Source organism: Labrus mixtus, chromosome 17 (assembly GCF_963584025.1).
Source record: "Labrus mixtus chromosome 17, fLabMix1.1, whole genome shotgun sequence".
Lineage (NCBI taxonomy): Eukaryota > Metazoa > Chordata > Actinopteri > Labriformes > Labridae > Labrus > Labrus mixtus.
This window is the reverse complement of record NC_083628.1, coordinates 11,133,816-11,158,797: the sequence shown is the minus strand read 5'-3', so window position 1 is coordinate 11,158,797 and position 24,982 is coordinate 11,133,816. Positions and strand designations below refer to the sequence as shown.

General features: G+C 38.8%; 1 protein-coding gene across 5 annotated transcripts in view; it reads right to left on the bottom strand.

Annotated features, from left to right (window-relative positions):
• The window catches only part of pdlim5b (PDZ and LIM domain 5b), a 38,558-nt gene extending 17,251 nt beyond the window's left edge, over positions 1-21,307 (bottom strand). Inside the window, exons 1-3 of one of the 5 annotated variants that reach the window (XM_061062130.1) lie at positions 21,101-21,307; positions 16,081-16,186; positions 2,917-3,068 (exon numbers count right to left, since the gene is read on the bottom strand). In XM_061062130.1, coding sequence (XP_060918113.1) covers positions 2,917-3,068; positions 16,081-16,179 — 251 coding nt within the window. In that variant the 5' untranslated portion in view covers positions 16,180-16,186; positions 21,101-21,307. Of the gene's footprint in view, positions 1-2,916; positions 3,069-16,080; positions 16,187-21,095 lie in introns of all 5 variants that reach the window. The other 4 variants (XM_061062129.1, XM_061062133.1, XM_061062131.1 and 1 more) reach the window with 4 other exon arrangements.
• Between the last annotated feature and the right edge of the window lie 3,675 nt (positions 21,308-24,982).

The window sequence follows — 24,982 nt, the reverse complement described above, 5'->3', positions numbered from 1 at the left end:
TGTTCTGTTCATCAAACTACAGCATTAGCATTAGCTATAGCGTGTGCTACCACGCACCGCTTTGACATATTTTCCTGTTGTTTTCCACACTCAGAGAGTGAAACCTGCTTTCTCACTTTGTAACCGAACACACGACAGCTCTTCACTCATTAAGACTCATCTGGACAGTGCATTCATGATTTAAAGTACACTGGAGCGACAGGATGGGGAGAGTACTTTGAAAAACTCAAAGTCCATTTCCTCCCTGATGAGAACTTGTTTTCTCTTCACCTAGTAACAGGGAAATAACTGAAACATGTTCGCTTCAATCACTGAGACTGGATTTCTGCCTAGACAATGTACGGAAAGGCTGCATTGTTTGTGACACTTTAGTGATGTGAATTGCATACTTCTATCTACATTAAAACATCTCTAGCCATTTGAATGATGTCACAGTTATTTTATAACCACTTTGATTTTATACACTCTGGTTAATGTGTAACTGTAGGTGTTATCTCTTTCAGACTTTACGTGTTCTGGAGTCAAATCCAGTTTGACTTAAGGATAGACTTGATTTTATCAGGATAGCAATGTGAAAAGTGCTTATACAAGTGTTCTATTTAGAAACTGCTTTTAAAAAATAGCTTTAAAGAGAAAGAGATATTAGACTGTAGTGTAACCTCTCAGTCTGACATCATTTTACACACCTGCACCATGCAGCACAAAGTGTCTATTTAAGGACTCAAGAATGTTAACAATGACAAAGTGACATAATGGTACAAATGTGTAGTCACATTCATCATGTGTCGGCACTCTCGGAATGTTTTGTAAGACTGAAATAGTCGGTTTCGGTCAGTGATCGTCGAACACATGAATCCAACCTCACCTCTCTTTGTTGTTGTTGTTGTTGTTGTTTCATATTTATCTCTACATGTTTTTGTTACATTTGTCAAGCTTGCTGTCGTCATCTCTTAAGCGTACATCTATTTCTGTGTATGTACTGTATGTACATGAAACACAAACACATGGCCAATAAATAAAACTGGTTCTGAAATGGAATAATGGAAAGAGAATGCTCTGCCTTACAGAGAGAGACTGTATTAAAAGTGATGCCTCTTTATGAGATACAAAACCAGATCATCAGAGAGAACATTGATTCTGACTATTTGTTGTTTTTAATGCCTTGTCACCGCTGCTTTAAATTCTGTTCTAAAGTTGTGTAGATACTGTGGATGAGAAAGCATACAGGGAAGTGTGGCTAGTGAGTGTCTGATCCTGTTTTCTTCTTTGCACTTAAACAATAGACTTAACTGTGCAAAGTATCAGGTTTTTAAAGAACTGTGTTTCCCATTTTCAGTACAATAATGATAAACCAACCATCCATCAATTATCTTTACCACTTTTCCCATTCGGGGTCGCCCACTTGTCATTGGGCGAGAGGCTGGGTTCACCCTGGACTGGTTGCCAGTCAATCACAGGGCTGACCACCACAGTCACACTCACGTTCACACCTATGGGCAAATTAGAGTCACCGACTAACCTAACGAGCATGTCTTTGGAATGTCCCTACACATGCACGTGGGTGAACATGCAAACTCCACGCAGAATATGACCCTGTCCTACAGGGATTTGAACCAGGAACCTTCTCGATGTGAAACAACTATGCTAACTACGACACCACCATGCAGCCCATAGTCAACCATGTGTTCCCAAAAAAAATCATCACGGCACTCACTACTGTATGAACGTTAATTAGCAAAACAATACAAAGTTCCTAAAATAAATGTGAACTATATGAATCAAACCCCAATCATGTTTCATCTGTAGATGAAGAGACTTTGTTGTTTAGTGGTGTTTTTTACTTGTAGTTTACATGCGATGAAAATGTTTGATGTTTCATAGTGCATCCATCCCCCTGCAGTAGATTACATGCAGCTGGAGAGCAGGGTCTATTTTAGGATCGTTTTCCCACGATTAAAGCACAGAGGCTCCTTTCTGCTTTGATGTGGTGATGGAGCGACACGGCATGCAAAGCAGGCTTTGATTTTTTCTGTCAACATGTTTTACAGCTTGGAGAAGTGTGCGTGCTTCGCCTCCATTTGTTTGTGTCTTACACCAAAGAGTCGCTTCCACACACTCTATACAATGTCTCAAGTTTCCATTTTTGACTCGTCAAATAAAATGAACAGCAACTCTATGTTGAGTTTTCTCAAGAGGATGAAAAGGTCTCTGACAGTAAGTGATGCCTGTAAGAAGTTGTTTCAAGTTTTTGTTATTTCTTATGTATATGATGTTTTTAAAAAAAACTCTCAAGATGTCCCGACGACAAAACCTCAGCCGAAAAAGTTCCTGGTACTGAAACCTTTCTTGGTGGACTTCTGATGAATCGCTGTTTTCTTTTCTTTGGAGCAAGTCTTTAGGAGCATCAATTGAAACATCAATTCAGTACTGAACTTTCCAAAACTTTGTACTGAACTGTTCTTCAATGAGGTTAATAGTAGATCATCCGATAAACAAAGAAAAAAATGCCAAAAAGTAAACAAGTAAAATGAAACAGATGTCCTTAAACGAATTAAAATTAAAGACAATTTTGTTAGTTTACAATCCTTGTTATTGGTTTCAGTATAAATTCCCCCAACCGGCGTTAATAACAATATGCGGGGCGCTGGTGGCGCAGTGGTTAGTGCGCGCGCCCCATGTATGGAGGCTGTAGTCTCAAGTGGGCGGCCCGGGTTCACATCCCACCCATGGCTTCTTTCCTGCATGTCGTTCCCCACTCTCTCGCTCTCCCTGATTTCCAACTCTATCCACTGTCCTATCTCGCCATTAAAGGCACAAAAAGCCCAAAAATAAATCTTAAAAAAAAAAGAAGATAATAAAAATATGCATTCCATTTATGAGCAAGTAAATAGTGTGTGTGATGTGTTGCACTGTTACCTCTGCAGAGTGAGGCTGAGATGGTCTGTGCAGGCCTTTATCTTGTTCTGGGCCTCCAGGTGATTCATGCTGTCTGTGGAGATGCCATCGATGGACAGAATGACGTCTCCAATACTCATCTTTGCTCTGGCTGCCTTTCCTCCATCAGTGAGCTGCAATGATAGATAAAACAACAGCAATAAGAAAATTCAGTTGATGCATGATGTAAGAATGCTATGAGTTAACATCTAGAACTTATGGATTTGTGTTTACATGTTGAAGGCATATGAAATGCTGTGAACGCACCATTTGTCGATTTACTTCTTGTAATCACTAAGCATTGTGTTCTCCTTTCCGTTTCCCGTCTTATGCAACAGTTGTCAGATAAGCTAGGCATTTTTTCTCTCTACAACAACTATGAGACAGGATTCTACAACCACCAAAGTAATATATCCTTTTGAAGAATACAAAAATACATGACAGATGAAATATACACACTGATAAAAGCCTTACAACTAAGTAACTCTCATTTAAGTATGTTGCAACTGAAAATGTGCATTCTTAAGTTCTTACACATATTTTAATAAAGACTTACAGCATCATGATGTGTTGGTTTTGCCTTTTTCCAGGGATTTCAATTTCTAGAATATAGTTGTGCAAAGGAAATTCTCCCTTGTTAAACACATCAAGTAAATACCGTGTAATAATCAGACTGATGTCTAGATTCAAGGTGAATAGTCACATCTCTGATTTTAAAAAGAGGCCATAGCAATTGCTTTTCTGGATCCTTTAACCACATTCAAAGATTTGAAGCCATTGTAGTTATTTTTTGCTTTTCTCTGTATATCTGTAATTGTAAATGCTTATTTTAAAAGAGCTTTGGCCTTTGCCATGTAACAAACCTTTTTTTGAACTCTATGCATTGTAAACTAAAGATGTAATTTTTCGGAGGGTCATTGGGTTGTATACGTATTTTCCAAAGCAAATTAAAAGCTTTTTACTTTTAATATGGAAAATGAAAGAAAACCTTGATCCATTTTCAGAGGCAAAACTCATTTCATACATGATAGTATCGCAGCCAAATACGGTAGCGAGGGCTTAAACCTCAAAGCTCTACTACTATTAGGCCAACACAGAGTAATGCAGGGTTGAGGGTTTTCAGGTCATTCACTGAGACATTTAACACGCAAGAAGTAACGTAATAAAACCATGACGATGGGATGACTCTCTACCAGGTGTGGAAATCGACCAGTGATTACACAAGGCTGTGCACAGCTCATTCATCCCTCAGCGCACTCTTAAAGCACCTCCAACATGTTCAGCCATGCTGAATACAATCATGGGAAGGTAACAAACTCTCTTTACTTATTTTATAATGGCTGTCATGGAATGTGTCACGCGTCATATCTTTATGTCATCTTTCAGCAATTTAATGGAACACAACTCATTTTGCCTAAAGCCTTAGTAATGACGCCATGTAATGACGCAGCTCAGGTAAGGTGAATGAATATGTTGAAAGACTGAGAAGTCTAATGAAGAGGGTGTGAAGCATGATGTGAGGAAAGTTTTGGACTTTGTCTTGAAACTCTACTGTCAGAAAAACGTGAAATGCTTCAACACTATCGTGCAGAAATCTACCCAATATTTCTACGACCCCCCCCCCCCCCCCCATAAAAATAAAATAAATAAATAAATAAATAAAAAACATACAAATGAAAGATTTACACAATCAACTTCAACCAATCTACCCAAACTTCTAATGAGATATATAACATCCGAATTAAAAAGGCATCCCTCACGGTTCTATTTTAAGACCTGTTTAGTTAATAGTTGACTTGCTTTATTGCTAAGAAATTTTTGTACAATTATTTTCTACCTCTAATATCATAGATTTAAAAAGGGCTTCGTGAAAATGAATATTGCTATAAAGGATAAAGTGACTCAACTTGATTTTCCCTTTCAAGTAATGCTCTGTTCGAACACTGGAGTGTAGTAACTTATATAAACGGGCTCTGATTTACACGATTCAAAAAAATCTCTCAAAACAGCAAGAGAATGCATTCTATTACATTAACTTTAAGACTGTCCTGTAGTTCAAAAGGAACATTAAGGATACAAAAAGTGTGCCAGCCTCATTAGAAAATAGGGGGAAAAGGGGGAGGAGGGAGGGGGGGGGGGGGGGGGGGGGGGGGGGGGGTTGGGAGTGAAAGAATGAGGAAGTGACAGTGTTGGTGGCAGTGATCGCTGACACATTTCCCCTGGAGCTGTGTTTTCCTTGTGTCATTATCAAGTGGATCAGTAGCGGGAAGTGCAGAATGTATAGCCGAGGCTGATGTATGCATACCAATGTCTTGGAAACCTATAGAGCAGCCACATGCTAAGTGTTACTCACAAAGGGCAGGCATGAACACAGCCTGAACTGACTCACTTGCTCACTCAGTGTCCAACACAGACTCATACACTCACACCTGTCAGCTTTTAGCAAGTCTGTCCTGACTCATTCACTCTCAATAAAATTACTCATTATCCCTCAATGTAGAGGCCAGTAAACAGTGTGTAAGCACTCGTCACAGCTCACTGGCATCTGCTGGTTTTGTTGTACTCTTTAGAGGTTAATGGCAGGGAAAAGAAGTGCTAAGGGATTGCTGAATGACCACGTCCCTAGGACACAGATTCCTCTCTCTTAATCTCCGTCTCAGTGAGCCTATGTCTGTGTGTGTGTTTGTGTGTGTTAGAGTGGAAGAGAGAGAGTGAAAAGAGATCGCTCCTTGTAGGGATGTGAGAAAAGACAATACTTTAAAGCTCTATATATGGTAACACATGCACTCTGTAAAACTTAAAGAGGAGAAGGCTTTTGGTTAGAATATTGTGTTTTTGTATGTGGTCAGCAATGCTCCAGTCTGAGGTGAACAGTGAGCACTTTATAAATCCAAAGCTTCCACCAGTCAAACACTGTCTTTCTCACATGGATACAAAACAAATAGATGTCACAGTAAGAATCCCTGGCATGCGCAGTCTATAAATATAAATCAAGAGAGGTTGGATGCACTTGTGACCGAGAGCAGATAAATAATGAGCTGGAACTTTGGCCGTGCTACTATTGCTTTCTCAAGAGAGCAGGACGCTAAGGCAACGTATTCTCAACCAAATCTTTTGTGCACTGTGGAAAAAAAAAACATATTTTATTTTATATTCCTCGGTCAAAAAAATGAATCAGACTGAAAGGCAGAAAAGGTTCAAATTCAAAGAGTAGGCAGCTACTTTCAAGAGCAAGTTTTCTTTCAGCGTACAAGAAGGACGGGTCCAAATGAATGAAGTGTCTTTCCAACATGAATGGGATTCCTGCCACATAATGGTGTTACTGCTGTGCTGCTGTGCTCCTCTCCACACGGCTGCAGTTACTGGTAATGACTAGTTGTTCTGCACGGCACATGTAAATGCTTCTACTGCTGCAAATGTAGATGTAATAAAGTTTATTGTCCAAGCCTTGGCCCCCTGACCTGAGGGCTTATGGCAAATCCCATAGTACACAAAAGATTAAAAGATTTATAGCAAGAAAGGCGCTTAGTTTATTTCTTGTACAACTATCTTTAGGTTCGGATTACGATCCATCTCTTTAGAGACATGATCACACACCTTAAAACAGGTGCATTCAGGTTGAGAGCAGAGCCAGACCGATTAATCGACCACCCGATAATATCGGCTGAAGTTAGCATGTCCACTACCTATTGGCTAATATTATCGCAGATATGCACTGATATTACTCAATTTATTCACCAGTCAAAAATCCCATATCGGTCGGGTCCTAGTTAACAGGCTTCCTGATTCCCAACCTTATCGAAGATACAGTAGGTCTATAAATTAACAGAGAAAAAAAGGGTTTGGTAGGATCCACTTTTGGAGAAAACATGAGATTTAGTTTGGAGAGGGAACAGTTTAGTTAAGCTGTTGATATATCCAGATTTCTATCATACACTGACTCCCCTGAGTTCAGAAGCTGCTGCCAAAACTCCCAACACAGTGACAATAATCAGAAACAGATCGCTGCTGTGTTTTATAAACCACTGATTCACAGTTTCATCGACCTTTTACATTTTCTTGCAAAACTCTCATAGGGAAAATATACAGAATATTTATTTTTAGACTATTCTCTCATACCAGACATATTTGAGTGACATAGTTAAGTGCTCCTTGGATGCTAAATCATCTACCATGCTGCTGTGTAGCTCTTCCTGCCATCAGTGAAATTATTATAGAGTAAGGAAAAATGCTGTGGTGTTTTCACAAGTCATGTTACAGGAAGCATCTCGTGGTGAGGACTGAAGGCCTGTGAGATGCGTGTCATGTCTGTGTAGGGCAGAGGAGAAGACAGAGGGCCTTATATGGAAAAGACTTGGGCCTAACATGACGTCATCTAACACTAAAGCAGATTGACTTCCTCTGACTATGCAATTATGAAGTTGAATAACTTGCTGACAAGCTTTATTGGTAACCGTTGGAGTTTTACGAGAACGGGGTTTTTGTTTGTTAGTTTTAATGTGATGAATAAAATGTGGCAACAAATTTGACTGATTTCTTAAAAATGATTTCCTTTCAGGCAGTAGGACTGTGGCATGTCCTGCATGTATTCCACCTGTAAAGTGTCATGGGAACAGATCTATTTTGTTTAAGTGCTAACATAATTCTGTTACGAACTGTCAGTGCCATTTCAAAAGAATACTGTTTAGGTTAACTGGCCTGTAAGCATCATGTGGTTCTAGAGGATGACCTTTGATTTCTACAAGGATGACTCTGCATGGACATCTGCCCTTCCTCTGTCCAGGTTGATTGTGTTCAAACTGCTTATCTCCTACAACAGAGCTTGTCAATATCGCTGCCTCCTCCTTGACATGTCTGAAGAATAAAACCTCACAAAGATGACTGGGTCTTGGTCTTTGTTCATATTCTCAACTCACTGGAAATATTTCCATAACAATCGCTCATCAAAAAGAAATGCTTTACCCCGCAGAATCTCCTCTCAAGAAGCCATTGAGTACGTTTTTTTTTGTGAGGAGCAGCCTGCTCTTGTACACCTGCAACATCTTGAATAAACTTGTTAAACAGTGAAGAGGAGGAGAGAAGAACAGCGATGCACCCTACAGCTTCTGGGAGGGCACAAAATAGCAGAGGCTCTTTTCCTTCGAGCCAAACATCACAATTAAGGCCACTTGAGTGGAGGTAGAGCCGTGGTTGTCATGGTTTAACCCCAGTCTCTTTCTACATCAATCAGGCTGCTGGATTCCAAGCAGACCTACATACAAGCTTTTAGTCAAATCTCCATGACAACGCAAACAAAACAGCACAAAGCGGTACCAACACTGCACTGAATACTGAACGCTCTTTAGTCAGGTCAGAAACAAACCAGGGCTGACCGTCACTGATGACGCAGATGATATGAAAAGGTTTGAAGCCATGGTGCAGCTTGAGTCAAGGTCAACTGCTGGTTTCCACCTCCATCAGACATTCATTCATCCAGTGTGCCGGGTTTTTTAAAACTCAGGTAGATCATTTAGTTTTACCGACTGTTTGGATTGCATAATATTAGCGCTGTTTTATGCATTAATGGGCGCAATAAAAATGCTCTTACTTGTCGAACAATGCTTTAGTAATCAGGGTCCCTAGACTTTGGAAAGAGCTGCCTGAAGGAGATCAGGGCTGCAAACTTCATCTTCTTCAATCACTTTTAAAAACACACACACTTAAAATGTCAGATTAATGTTTTTTTTTAGATTTTCATTTTACATGTGGTGTGTTTCAATATGTCTGGCTTCATGGCTTTTAGTTATTTGTTTCATTCTCTCCTTTTTTAAAAAGCTAATTTTTTAATAGTAAAGCACTTTATAACTTTTTTATTGAAAGTGCTATGATTGTTAAGACTATTATATCATTATTAAGAAAACATTTTTTGAAAGTGTATGCTCTACTAGCAAGTTGTGACTGCTCTGTTTTCCTAACACAAACCAGTTTGATAAGATTACGTAGAGTCATGAGTTGTTTTTCAAAACGTAATGGGAGGCATGTTGTCAAGCATGAGTGACAATTAAACATTGACATATTTGATATCTTATACCGTCTTTTTTTATAGTTGTCATTGCTAATGTAAGTCATTTTTCTGCCAATCAGTTTTGTTCTACGTGCAAAAACTGCCTCTTGAAAAGTTTTAATGCTACTGTTGCTAAGTCCTTGCTCGTTGGTTGATTCATTTTGGGTGGCTCGAAGTAATATGACGAAAACAATTGATTGATTAGAATACAATCTAAGATTGGTTTTAACTTCAAAGTCGTGCCTATCGTTTGTAAGAATTTTGTGAATCGTTCCTTTAAAGTGCTTTCATCAAAGGTGTAAAAAATAGCACAATTGATGTAAATCAAAACGTGACAGCGTGGTTGTTCTTTATAGCCCTGCCATACAGCATCAGGAAGATTTAAAGCAGATGCCTCAAATATAACTCCAGACGGACACCAGGGGGACCAAACGGGGATCAAACACATACCGCAGATATTAACTGAGCTCATATGTAACCTGAACACATCTTCAGAACCTCGCACAGAATCACAGATTACTAAATCCGCTGTGTCGTGTGAAGTGTTTACACATTAAGCTGTGAAAAATTGCTCAGATTTCCATGGTTTCTATTAAATTCCACTTTTCCGTGTACGAATACTCAAGACAAGAGATAGATAAAAGAATTACACACAATCTGTTTGGCAGCAATGCAGTCCAGACCACAAACTGTCTCTCGCAAAGGTTTTTCTGAAATGCCAGGGGAATTTCTCACTGCATGAGTTTATTTTTTCTGGACATGAGCTGAACTAAAAGTTACAGCTCAATGTCAGACAGCGCAAGACAGACGACTCTTTATCCGATGGGCTCACCGTGATGTAAACTTCTTTCAGTATCAGGTGTAAATCACTGACAAAAATACAAAAGGCAGCCTTTCACTATAATGGCAGGAAATCTGTTCCTGCACTTCGGCTTTAACTAAAATGTTTTCATAGCAGACACTCAACATTGATTCTTTCCTAGTTTAAGAATAATCTGAGTAAGTATTTTAGGTGTAGGATCATAATTATTCTGCTCCAAATTAAACATTCACAAAGCTCCTGTCAGGAACTTTCAGTTTGTGCAGATTTTTTTGATACATGCATAGGTAGTGTTTTCCCATGAAAGTCTCATCTGACTCCTTTTAACACTCAAACATACAACTTAGTGTGAACATTCGATGTGGATAATTTAAAAGAGCCTTCTTTATGCAAGCGTGAAGAGTTGGTCTTGCAGCTGCAGACTAAGGCCTAAATATAACAAGAAATAGTCAGTCAGTCCTATGTGTGATGGTCTAGTGTGCTTTTGCAGGTCAATGTGAGGCATTTATGCATATATCATGCTTCTCCCGTTCGGGGTTGCGAGGATGCATACAGAGGCGTCATTATTTAATATCAGTCTGTTTCATAACCAGCTAAATACTCCTCACAGTATTGTTCAAAGTAGCTGAAAACCACTCAGGGTTACGCTGCTGCTTGAAAAATGTAGCTTGAAAGCACATTTTAAACTTGTGTTTAGAGAGGAAATCAACCTTTTGGTTAGCCTTTCAAATTCAAGAAATGCTCAATTTAAAGCATCATAACACTTTCAGAAAAAAAAGAAAAGAAACTAATGACATATATCTTTATAACCAGTTGAGAGCAAAGTAAAGGATGGTTCAACCAAATTGAAATGAAAAAACTTGCTAAATCTACTACAGCTGTTTCACTTTCTGCTTGAATAAGTAACAGAGTGAGTCATGTTAGTAAGCACTAAGTAGTCATAGTACTCATGCAATTGTTGTTATTTGTTACCAAGAGAAGGACTGATATAATTCAAAATGAAAGGCATGAAATAGAATAACCGTACAAAACATGTACTTTTTATTAGATATAACAAAGGGCTGTTTTGTTCAGCTTGCCCTTGTTCTCTTAAAACCTATGCACAATGAATGCCTCTCACTCTTAATGTTGATGTGGGTTGCCTAGAAACTACTCATCATCACATTTCTCTTCTTTAAGACTGAAGGAAGTTTCACCATATTAACACATAATGGAGACGCATGAAGTCGAACAAATCCTGAAGCTCAGAGCCAACTGCAAACACAGAGCTAAAATTAGTCCGTACGATGTTCTCGCAGAGTATCACACGCAACTAAAACAACAACCAGAAGGACGCCGGAGAAATGAGGGGGGAGAAAGAGGGGTCAATGGGAAAAGAGGGGGAAACTGACCCCCAAGTGACCAACCAGACATTTAGTGGGGCAGGAGTTGATCTTTCAGATTACTTAATATATAACAACTCTTCAGGTTGCCAGCAAAAATGCATGACCAAACTGTTCATCTCAATTGACTGTGCAGATTATGATTTACCCCTGTATTATGTTTTGATCATGTTCTGTCTTTGAATAGATTGTTTCCATTGTTTCATTAGCAACAAAAAAAAGAAGAACTTTATTTAGAGCGATAGTTTTCCCCATGTGGAAGCTCGTCAAAGAATTCCTAAAAAGGAGCGGGAATAACCACAGACGATCAGGATGGAAGGAGTCTGGGGGAACAGGAACACAGACACCCCCCTCACTTTATGTACATAACTGGGTCCTTCCTCCATATGTCATACTTCCAAGTATTGGGTGGTCTCATTTTAACAATCCAGCTGCATTGTTTAAAGCGTTGTCATGTTGAAAACACAAACACACATGTTCAGTCGATTACAGACCGTTGTAGTTTGTCCCTGTAACACGTTCATCCCATAAACACCTGTATGATGTCTAACGCTGTAATTATAACTGTCATTGAAGTCATACAACTTACTTGACTTTTGCTCATGTATTTTGTAAGTATTGCTGTTCACATTGTGACCCCCGACTCAATATTACACAATACCATATGAATAATGAACTCCATCTCTGACTTTCATTTTGTGTTTTTACAAGGCCAAAGTCAATTATATCCACACAAAAAAAAGCTATGGGATAACAGGCTGTGGTTGTATTCTAAGCAAGCAGCCTCATATACTGTACTGTACAGCATGTAATCTTAGGATCAGTTACATATGGGAAGCATAAGTAGAGTCATTACATCATTATTTCTTTGTAATTGCATCCATCCAAGCAAAAAAAAAAACCCTCAATAAGCCTTAAAGTGAAAGCAACAGATGCATCTCTTGTACTGCTAATTTAGTCGAGTTATCATTGTTGGTCTCTAATGAGCCTTAAAATCAGTTTGCGATATACAAGATTGTATCTCACAGTTTCATCGACCTTTTAAGTCGTAAGTGTAAGTTATCAAAGTAATGTTTGTGAAGTTTCTATTTACGCTCTTCTCTTTAGCGCATTACAAATTGCAGTTCTGCAACAGTGCTGTAACAAACTATCGATGTCACTACGCCTTTGTACTTACGCATTGCATCCATTAAAGGTGTAATATTGATGTACCAGTGTGTGATTTCATTAAGGCGTTACAGGAACGAGAGAGGCATGACGTGCGGACACACAGCAAGAGCTCCTCATCGAAGACACACAGGCATGCACACACAGCGCATGTTCAGCCTGGCTGGCTCCGACGTAACACATCGCCACTTGTCTTCCCCCATTAATCTTCTGTTACCTACCTCTGATGGCGGATCAACAACATCGCCACATCATTCTGACTCTGTGCGTTGCACTTTGCAGGTGAGACGTAACCGTGACGCAAATATCCTGCCTTGAACTGGCAGAGTGTGAGAGCCATCTGTAAAAACAGTCGCTCATTTGATTTGTAACAGATGAAGGAATCATTAGATATGACATAGTTGGATAACTGATGGTTGTGCTATTTATTCATATAAAAAATGTATCAAAATACGTATACAACTTTTTAGCTCTACTACACTCCCAACAGCACATCTCTTCTCTGCGTTGTGTTGGCCGTGCCTCAGTTATTTGACAGTGGGATTGGGAAACAATGGAGAAAGGGGACATTTTTCGTACTGCCAGGACAATAACAAGAATTTGTGCCATTTATGGTTTTATTCAGTGGTCATGTGCTAAAATGAAAATATGTCAGAGGAATGAAAGCAACCAACAAGTGTGATGGAAAGAAAAACTGTGAGAGTCATGTTGCCTGCCTCAGCAGCACTGTGGCATGCTCCAGACCACAGATGACTCAACACAAGACACAGGGCATGCTCAAAAATATTTATGGATCATAACTCTTTGCCACCATAACAAACAGTAAAATAAATGATTCAGACTACCATATTTAATGAGATTTGGATTAAAGGCCACATATTATTATACTTTTCAACCAGTTTAAATACGTGTATGAGCTCCAAAAAACATGTCTGTGAAGTTTCTTGTTATAAATCCATTCTGATCCTGTATGTTAGCATGCATAAGAACTGCTCTATTTCAGCCCTGCTCAGAACAGGCTGTTTCTGTGTCTGTAGCTTTAAATGTAAATGAGCTGTGTCTGACCACCCCCCTCTCTGGAAAGGAATGTGGCTTTCTTGCACAATGCCCAATTGTTAACAGCGAGAAGGCAGACTCAGGGCAGAACAAACACCTAGCTGTGGGAGTGTAGCCCATCTGGGGGAGGGGTTACTGCCCTTAGTGATGTAATGAAGGGCAAATCTCCAAACAGCCTGTTTGAGTACACATTTTCTGAAAAGTGGAGCAGGCAAAAGACGGAGAGGATGGACTTTTCTCATAATTGGGGGAGTACACACTAGAGATACTCATAAGTGTTGTAAAAACATGTTGAAGTGGATTTTGCATAATATGAGACCTTTACGGGATTCAAGATTAAACTTTTTTGGGCAGCTTTCTAACTCACCTGTCCGTTTGTAAAAGTCAGGACATGACATCTCAAAAAGAATATTGTGGGCACAGGTGCCCATCTGCTTTTCATTCTTCCTGCAACTTTTTTTACATGTTTGTGTGCGTATTGCACACAATTAACGGACTAATAAGTGTGAGCAATTCATGTATTTTAACATATTCAAGTCTAAAATGAAATAAAACAATGACAAATCATGGTAAGGGCCTATTTGTATTTGTGGGCATTCAAGAATTCATAGTGAAATGGCAATGATGAAAATACAGAGGTATTTGAGCAGATGTTGGCCTTGTGTATTTTTAATGCAGATGCCAAATGTCAAAGGTAGACATATGGCCAATTTCATGCTGATCTAGTTTTCTCTTCTCTGTGGGAAGGCTCGAGTTTTTCTGTTTTCATAAACTAAGGCGCTCTGATGTCTAATCAGGTAAAAGCTATTTTTGGATTGTGATTGAGATGTAATGTTAAGATGTCTACTGACAGCTACATACCAGTATGGCAACATATTGTCCTGCGTTCCATTATTATCATAGTGGCAAGTGATAAAAATAGTCTGGACAGCTACTCTGGCCTTTCATATTCTTGGAGCGGGCCAAATTTCCACTTGAGAAAAGACACTCCTCTCCACACGTATGCTTTCACAGTTCTGTAACTGATCCTGCCCACAACAAATAAACACAACCAATGACCTTGGCCGTGACATTGAGATTACAATTACATAACAGGAAGCCACAGGAACTGAAAAACACGGGTCAATCACAGCGAGAGTTGTTGTCAAAGCACAGGCTTCACAAGTGGAGGACAAGCTTCCTATTTTTTAATCCAGAGTGACAAGAAGCAAGGTTTGTACAAAACTGTGCAGGGCCCTCATCACGTGGCCCAAAAGAATCAAATGTCTGAGGGCTAAAAGTGCTCAAATAATTCCTGAAATTTTGCACAAGCATCAGAAGAGGTGTAAGAAGAGGTTCTATATGGATCTTGCACATGAGCCTGACAAAATTACTTGATAGCGCTCCCTTGAAATTTCCCTTAAGAAAAAAATCAGCCCCTTCGGTGGGTGTCACTGACATGTATAAAACTCTGTAAGCATATGTACCACGTCAAGGACTACAAAAAGCCCTAATGTCATGATGTTTACCATAGTCTTTATCAAGTGAAGAAGAAAACATTTGGAGCCCCCCCCCTTACTGACTGACTGCAGTAGAGCTCATAAGTACCAAGTACCACCTACACCATATTACCAGATGGGACATAGTTCAAACTATAAAATCAAAATACACCTCAAATAAAACGTTCTCAAACATCGTTTCTGTCTTTATAATTAGTCCTTACCATCCTGATTTATGTCCAAGTTTTCATTATTAAATAATTTTAGTTTTTATTATTTTTTTGATGCTATAAAAAGGGTATAATCCAAAGACTGGCAGCTCTGTTCCTGGTTTTTTTTTTCCTGTTCTGTAAATCCTATTTGACAAGAAGAGATTTTTGGCAGACACTTCAGACAACCTTAAGTTAGAAAAAGACTACAACCTCCAACAGTAAGCTGCACTGTAGTCTTGTTTTTTATTGTGCAGCAATCACAGTGTTGAGCACAGAAGGGCCCATAACACCGTAAACATAAACATTAAACAGTGGAGCTATGTTTAGGCTGAGGCTGGGTCTGTCTTATAAACAGGCTTGTCTTTCAAACACAAGTCCCTTTGCCAGTCTCTCTCACATCTAAGGGCTCAACAGAACCTGGTTAGCCCGAGCAAAATTCAAGTTTTAGTTGATGTGGTCTGAAGTCACAAATAGTTATAACAGACCACTCTGGCTTTCTAAAGTTTCAACCAGATGGATAGTTTAAGGACAGTTTCCGACAGTTCCCCTGCAGATCCAGTATTTAAAAGTCTCCTGTGCCTCACATCATGTCCAACGCTAAGGGAAAAGGCCAGGATACTTAGCACTATCCCTCATCGGAATGACCAGAACGACAGCAGCCGTTAACAGCATCAAACTAATCCTCCAAACACACACAGTTTTTTTTTTTATTTGATGGATATTTTGGTTACGGATCAGTTACGTAACATTATTTTGACAATATTCATAGCCTTGACGGCAGGGAGGTCAAGACCACTCGAGGGGGCCCAGTGACAGAGGCCGTGAACTGTTACACGAGGTGTCTAAATCCAGCAATGAGTGTGACACACAAGATGTATGGCACACGCACTTTCATCACCGACTAGGCAAATGGCATAGTGAACATTCCTCAGAGGTGACTGTCATGGAGCGAAGGGCACAAAGTGTTGTTTGTGTGTGTTCAACTCACCCGTGAGATGGTGAGGGGCAGACAGAAGTCCTTCCCTCCCTGCAGCCTGAAGCCCCAGGGGGCGGGGCCAGCCAGTGTGACGCTGTAGCTGCTGCTCATGATTCACCTAAGGACAGAAGAAAGAACATTTTACAAGTGATTGTGCATGAAACGACATGGATATATGATCAAACATTGATATCAAAGACACAAAAAATAAAAAATAAATCAGATAATGAGAATAACAGGAAAAAGAGGAAGTAAACAAACTGTGTTTCCTGTACAGTAATTTACAACAAGTATGCAGCCAAAACTTAAAAAAAAAAAAAAAAATCACAATTCTCAAGGAAGGGCAGTTTTTACTCTTCCAAAAACAAACATAAGCACTCCTCTGTTGAATCTAGATGAAAACGATACCTCACTTCGAAGAGATAACTTGTAATAAAGTTGTGTGTTGCAGAATTTGTTACACAACAGAAAGTCAAAGATCATAAAATTCCTCAAGAGGGTTAACCCCTATATCCTGTTAAAGTACCAAATAAAAGCATCCACCTGTTTTGAAAAAGCTCTTTTGCGTTACATGGGATCAGTTTCTGCACATCTCCAGTGAATCAGAAGTCGAGTTTGCAATGAGCCCCAGTAAAGCACTGACAATCACTTGTTTACCTTACAAAAATCTCAAATCAGTGATTTCTGAACCTGCACTTTGGACCTGTCGTCAACATGTCCTCTCACTGACCCGCGGTGTGTGAAAGTTTTGTTATGACAGTGGTGTCCAGACTGAGACGAACTAGATATTCTTGTAAAAATAATTATGTTAAAGCGATATTGTGTGCCACTGTGCATATAAAAAACCTCTTTGAAGGCTTGAAAGGAATGGAATGAAAACTACAATCATAATGGTTTTATAACACACGGGAATAAATGAACAAACCAGATGCAAGAAAATTAGCCTTTGAAAAACATAGGCATCATCTGTCCCATTTCTCTAAGTCTTCCAACCACTTAGCAAAGACTATTTGGTGCGGTGAAATATTTCATGCCCTATTGAGTTTCACTGGTTTAAGCCCTGTCTGTCATGCATTCCCTTTCCCCTGAAAAAAATGAAGCTGCAGGCTTATTATTAGAAGTGAGTCTGGGGTTAAGTGCAGTCATATGTAAAGTTTTAAGTGCATTATTGAATTTATTGGGTTGGTTGGGGAAATTGGTATACCATACTGGGTAGAATGTGCCTTTCTGTCTAGAGTCTGAGTATTTAGCTAACATGCTGAAGTGGATCTGTGTGCCTGGGAGCCCAAGAAATTAAAAAAAAAAAAGATTATGAGGAAACATGTCACCTTTGCCCTGCCCAACAGGAAGGGAGTGTGTTGACATGAAAACACGACAACCCATACTGACCACTTTCACATACTGTATGTCCTGTACAGCACATTGCAAATATACAGAAAAGGGGGGAAACATAGAAGATATTCTTAGACAAACTTTTATCAGACGGATGTTGACTGTTATCAGGATTTACCCTAGAGAGGAACTGTAAACATGGGGAAGGATAAGACTTAGAATTCAGACGTGATGTGCTATGAGTCTGGTGTTAGGAGCAAATGGGAATAAAAGTGGGGATACATTTATGAGTTTTTAACTAATGAGCTACTGACAGAGGTTTATTTGGCTGATGAAGGAAATAATTAGGTGCATAGAACAAGTTAAGAAATATGCACACACTTAGGCAGCGCAGAGGGGACATGCTGTACTTTTCTGATGAGTACTTCATGAATAATAATGCCCTGTCTTCCCAGAGACATGTCATTTTGAGGAAGCCCTGCCGCCGTCACAATTTCCCTCAGGGACCCAGCACCACCTGCTCTAACCCATCACCTGGTCAGTTATGGAAAACACATCAAATCAGAGGGTTGGCCCAAACACTCACTATCTAACCATCTCGCCTGGAGGGGAACAGGCCCCTTTAAGGAGTCCGTAGAGGAGTAGAGGAGTAGAGGAGCCACAAAACGGGTGTGTGAGGTGAAGATATAAAAACATGTGTGACAGCGATAAGGAGGAGGTGAACACCTGGAGATCACACACGTTTGTAATCAATCTAATATGCCGAAACACAAATACACACACGCATGTAGAATATGCAGGTCTATAATAAGACAGCAGCTGTCTCCTTCTTCAAGGTGACTTAAGATTGAGGTGAGCCAAGACATTAGTAAGATGTCCTGATTCCATTTAGTCCTTTCCTGCACAGATATTTAGACTAACTGTTGGTTCGACCCACTCAATAACAGAATAACAGTGCAGTAACAAAACTGTCCATACTACTCTGTCTTTCCAGCTGTATTATATGATCGATATCACTTAAACTGCAGACACAAACAAAACCCTGAGAAATCTCAATTGTCTTATATTAAAATGCTGTATTGTGCTTTTTTTTATTTTCATAACTTAAAATTGTATGAAAATATATCCCTTTAATGTTTAATAGGAAAAACCCTGATTGATGAAATTTAGCTAGCTTTGGCTAAAGATACAGTTTTGGCTAACACCAAACAGGCATTTGCTATTGTCACATAAAACAAGTTGGTTTTTTTTCATTCCAAAGCAGAAGCTAATGTTTAATGTGTTGTGTTAGAAACTTTTTTTAGAAGATGAAACAAGGCTGTTTTCTTTTTGTTTGTTTGTTTGTTTGTTTTTTGGTTTTTTTTGGGGGGGGGGGGGGCTGATAAATGATGGTAGGCCTATCGTATGGGTCCACTGGCTGACATACGCCTTGATCTCAGAAGTTGGAAATTCCAAGTTGCTGGTCTGATACGTCATCAGGAACGCCGCCCCCCCCCCCCCCCCCCCCCCCCCGAAGAACCTTCAGTAGACCGAGCTAAAATCCAACATGGCTGCTATGCATCAGTAACATTTAAGGTAAGCTGTACACAATGTGCTGTTCATCAACAACATATTCCTCATCAATCACACTGAAGGTACCCTGCAAGTTCTATCATCGGACATGTTGTCATGTTATCTATGTGTTACGAATAAGCACAGTTTAACTCAGCAACAGTAACACTGAAACAAATATGAAAAGACGCTGAAGTCTGAACAACACTATAAAGAACTCATAAACATTGTAAACATTGCTGCAAGGTATGTTTGCCAATACATTTGATACTATTACTATAGTACTAGCACTACTAGTACTATACCTCTAGTCTGGGAGAGCTGACAAACAATGAATCTTCTGGGCTGACATAAGACACAATGGACATAAATACTTCAAGTTTTGTGCAAAGACCTTTGAGCACAAGGGTCATGGCTTCAGGACACTCTCCCATTGTCAAAGAACAGCCCTTGAGGAGAACACAGCACTGGATAGCTCTGTAACAACTATGTCATTTGTTCAAAAGCGACTCTCTAAGGATTGGATTTCAAAGCCAACTGGGATATCATGGTATAAGGTGAAACATTGATTTAAAAAAAAAAAAAGGCAAGCCCTGCTCCCTCGTATCAGCATTTCTCTTCCTAATATGGAGAGAAAAAACACCCTAAGGCTCATGTCATGTCCCTGCTTGTTGTGCAATCTCTAATGATATCATGCACAGGCGTGAGGAGACACACCTTTAATGTTCCCAAACAAGAGAGGAAACCGTTGAGCTCTGCGAAAGCATTTTATCAGCAGCACCCATATCAAAACTTCTCTAATGCTAGAAACCGCATTAACTCTGGTTATTTTCCACAAGGGGCCTTATCTTCCATGTTCCTGTCATAATGGTACTTGATTGTGTTAAATATTTCAACACATTCACACCGTAGAGAAGATCAAAACACAATCCTTTCAGCACAGCACAAAGGAGAGCTGCTGGCTCAGTTATGATGTCACTCATTTATATGTCATGTAATATAGAGGCCCTCAATATTGTTGAGAGACAGACAATATGCTAGTCTTATACTTAAATCAAATGCTATTGAGCTCAGTATTAAGACACTTTTTGGGGAGTTTTGATTCAAGAAGTGTAAAAGCTTTCTTAATTGCAAATCACACAGGTTAACAGAGTGCAATGTTGCCATTCACTACTCTGACCTCAATGACCCTTTCCATTGTGTCAAACTACAGCTGTGTCAAGTCATGTGTCTAATCTTTCGGCATCAGGAAGGAAATGTCTCAGAGTTCTGCTGAACACAAAGTGCATTTTTAACGTGACGGTATTGGATGAGGTGACCAAAAGATCGGAGAATGTTTTTCACAATGTGCTACAGTACCTCACAATAATTTGCATACCAAAACACAATTTTAAAATCACAAATGTAAAAAAAATACTTTTTTGTTGGTTTTGCTATGTTTTACAGTCAAATGTTTATCCAGTTTTAGTAGTAATACTTGTTCCAAGTTTACTTAAAGGGACACTTAATGTACTTAGGATTCACGTTCGCCGTAAACCAAATTAACCTTTCTGCTCTTACAGCATGTGCCACATTTATAACATATAGCCTAGGCTATATATTTAAAACAAAAAAAACTTTCCAGAAGACTACTGTGAATTATTTAAAGTCTCTCGCATCAGATCGTGAGTCTGGACCATTAAATAGGCTTTAATATAACTAGGATTTAGCTTCAGGTGTAGTCACCATGGGACAAAATGATAACTGGGCAGGTCGTGTTCACTCGGCTGTTTACGTAAAGTTTCGTCTGTACCCAGGCCGGCTGTTTTTTTTTTCTCACGGAACCTTAATTTGTCAGTGGGTGTGACACAAAACACATGTCTAACATTTTAAGTTCACTTTTTAATCCTTGACACACCTGCAAATGCGACAAAGTCCAGTAGGTAAAATATAAATTCAGGGGGCAGGAAGAAAGTATTTTTTTAGTTGCCTAATAAACCATAAAAAAAAAAAAAAAATCGCCGCATATTTCAATCCGCGTATGTTCTTTCAGTTTAAAGTTTGTAACGGACATATAAAACAGTAAAATCCTCGAGGAAAATGAGCTTTCTTTGTGTCGCTGCAGTAATATTTATGTCACATAAACAGTACAGTAGCCTACTCACCTTGCCTTGTGAAGCCGGGTCTGATGTTCAGATGAGAAGCGTGACTTTAGTCCGTCTGTTCTCAGTGAAGTGAACTGGACTCAGCGGAACTGAGACTTCCGCATATAAAGCCGGCCCCATCTGTCTGCCGGTAGGAGGGTTCACAGCAGAGTGTGCAAAGTTGTTGACTGAAGGCTACACAGCGGCAAGCATGGGCATGCCACAAGCTGGGACAGTACGGGTGAAGTATACAGACATAATGTACCGTTTAGCTTACTGAGTCAGAAGTAATGTCAAGGCTGAGCTCAAAATGCGAAGCATAGCCCTGCTGAGGCAAATGATGAAACACAGCCAAAAAAAAAAGAGGAACAAAAATCAACTCATCTCTGACTGTAACTGAATGTTGCCAGACCCTCCTAGTTGTTCACAACGATGATTTACAGTTGCAATTAAATATCTTAAAAAGCCCATTTGAAGCCTATTGTCTACTCAGCTCTCTCAACTTCTGCTTTGACACTTAGCTTAACATTTGAACACCAATTTAAAAAATAAAACGACTTGTTCTAGGACTCAACCCTTTATTTGAAGACATATACACGTATTCAGAACATTTTATTTCAAGGACAAAGAATAATACATATTTACTGTTTAGTGTATCCATAAGTGAAATAAGAGCCTACCTCATTTTGGATACATTATCTTAAAAGTAGGCATAGGCTACACATGCCCCAAAACCAAATGTATTATTCGACTTTATCACGTATAGAATGCAATCATTACTGTCCATGTAGCTATGAAAGCTAATAATAACAACATTTTCACATAGTTTTGCTTCTAATCTCTTGTACCTTTTAAAGTCACAAAGGCCTTCTTGTGCTTCATTTTATAGGCTATAGAAACCTTTCAATTACTTGTTCATGTCTCTACCCTCAAAGATCTTTTGTCCTCAAAAGATCTTAAAAATGTTACATTTTAGTCTTACATATTTGCTTTAATTGCTAGTTTTTTGTTCAGGAATGGAAAAAAAAAAAGCCATGTAGGTGGTAAAAGGAAAGCATTTGGTAGATCTATTATCATTACGTCATAATGTAAGCCATATTTTTAGGTTTGACGAGGCATCGGTTTACTTTGTTGGGTCAGAGAACAGTGATGCCATTTTTTTCTGTTAAATGCCTCCAGTATTCAGGACAAGTCCCATGACATCCTTCAGTACTGTAAATCACAGTAACAAATCAACTAATAGAGGGTACATTTAGTATGTGAACAATAAAATAAGTTACTACAATATATGACATGCTTTAGAAAGAATAGTTAAACATCTGCTGGTCTCTTATACATTTCAATCTTATTTTGAGATTTATTTTCTAATTTCGCAATTATTTAGTCAATTTATCTCCATCATTCTTTCTCTCAATCTCCCTCATACTTTCTGTCTCTATTTGATTGGGCTCAGCTCGTCACATATTTACAACAGATTTCCCATGAAAGTAAGTGTCTGAACTTTTTCCACTTTACCTCTCCTTTTTGCATTTGTGTGTTAAGCTTTTTATGTCATTTCTTTATACATCTTGAATATTATTTGAAAGCATTCTTACTTCATACAATTCTAGCACAGTGAAGCAGGAGTCAGTGTGTACCATGGTCTGGTGGCGTAGTGTTGGTGTGCTCTCTAGTGGTCAGAAAAGAAAGTACATGCTTCACACTTTCTGCTCACGATCTGGATTTAAAGCTGCTTTGCAATTTGTGGCCTCAGGACATGAAGTATACAGTTAACCCTGCCCTTCAAGTGGGCAGGTTCATACTTAAAAAATGTGTCACTCGTCTTGTTTCCATGTTTCTTGTCTACCTCAATGCCGCATCAAGCCTGAGGCTGAGGTTTTCATAAAGCCAACTAAAGGCAAAGAAGAAAAAAAATCTGAACATTGACATTTTTAATTAAAAACAGCAACAACAAAAAAAAGCAATGTTGATAGTCATTTGCCTGTTTGTTTTTGTTTTCTGATAGTCCTGACTTGGTTAGTCAACACTATAGCTTGCAATACATCATATGAACAACAACATGAGACTGAAGTTGAGAAGGTTTCGATTCAATGTTTAAACAATTTCTTTCCTCTTGCACTACCACCAGGCTATTCTTTTCTTATTGAACAGAATAACATAAAATCGTTTATGTGCAAATCCCTTTATGCTCCCAGTGCAATATTTCTGTAAAAGCAGTTTTCATATCGGTACATGTTGGAAAGCATTTCATGTACATGTCAATTAGGACATTTTTGTGATAATAATAATAGCAAAATATTTTTGGCCAAACCATATATTGATAAGAATATCTACTACAGTATATTTCTGGAAACTTCACAGTTCATTTCCAAAATGTAATATAAGTTTATTCTTTGCCACTGTGGAGGCTGACCTGAACCTTTCACTTGACACAGACATCATTTACCAAAGATTTACTCTATTTTATTTTTTTCTACTTTATGTTTACCCTGCCCCTAATCCCTCAGTTTTAAATAGGTCAGGAATGTGTCACTATAGGATGTCATCTTTTTTTTTTTTCTTTTTTTTTCAAAGTACTGCTTCACACTATTTTAGTGTTCAAGGCATTCCGAGATTTGTCAGTGTATGACTAAACATTACATTAAATAAATGTCTTAATGTGACAATCACAATACTATAGCCTACATGTCATCTTCAATGTGCAGTGCATCCTCATATTTATGCACTTTGATATTTTGTTGAATAAATACATAGATGTATTTTACATTCATAAACACATGACCTATTGGGTAGATTACCATTGACTGTCCACAGACAGTAAGGTAATCGAATTACTATTACTCCCTTGCATTCTGCTGCCAAGCTCTCATTGGCTTTCTTTCAGCCACATGCACCAAGTCAATATATGGTTGTAAACTGATGGAAAGCCCCAAGGCCAAATCCCCCTGTGCAATGCTATTGAACCACTGAAGTGTACTAGTCATTTATGTAAGTCTGCAATACATACCTTCAGATCATCTTTACATAACTGGACAAGAAAAGCACTTATCCTGGCTGGAATTAAAGTTCAAAGACAGTTCAGAGCGGGGCTTTCTAGCTATTTGAATTTGAAGGAAGAACACACTTTCAAGTGCCACTCCAGATTTGCAAATTTTGCAAATAGGAATGTGCTCTTAATGACCTGCCTGGTTAAATAAAGGTAAAATAAAAATAAAAATCAATAAAAAAATAAATGTGAGTACATGAGAATATATAGGTAAGAATGAAATAGGATGCATAAAGTAGAACAGGAACTCCCCTGCATTGCCTATAGTCATGCACTCAACAGATCCATATTATTAATGGACTGTGGTCTTCCTCGTGGATGTTCAGTGCACTGTATTGTGTGTCCTGATTTTAAATCCAGAGCCGGACATCTGTTAGCCTAGATTTCTTTCTTTTTCCTTTCTTCCTCTCCGCTCTTTAATTCTGTTCACTCTGTTTTAATAAATTCTTCTACAGTAATGACATGGGAAAAATAGCATATCAGTGGTGGTTTTGACCGGTCTTTATTTAAAATGGAGTCCGCCTGGTCTGAGACAGAGTAAAAATACTTTTGATTCCGAGACGAGACCGAGACCTTCAAAAATTGGTCCTGAGATTTCAAGTACTACAACACTACAAACTCAATTAAGTGATTTGCTGTAATACTTTTTGGAAGGTAGACAACACAGGTGCTATATTGCATGTGGGTAACAACATTATGCATTGATTACAATTTATTTGCTTATTATTTGTATTTATAAGCACTAAAATCACTTATTATGTGTAAAATGTTGATCAAAATGCTTCATCACACAACGGACAATGACCACAATGTATTTGACACCGTTATTTCATAGCTACAGCAAGTTGGCACATTACTCTGC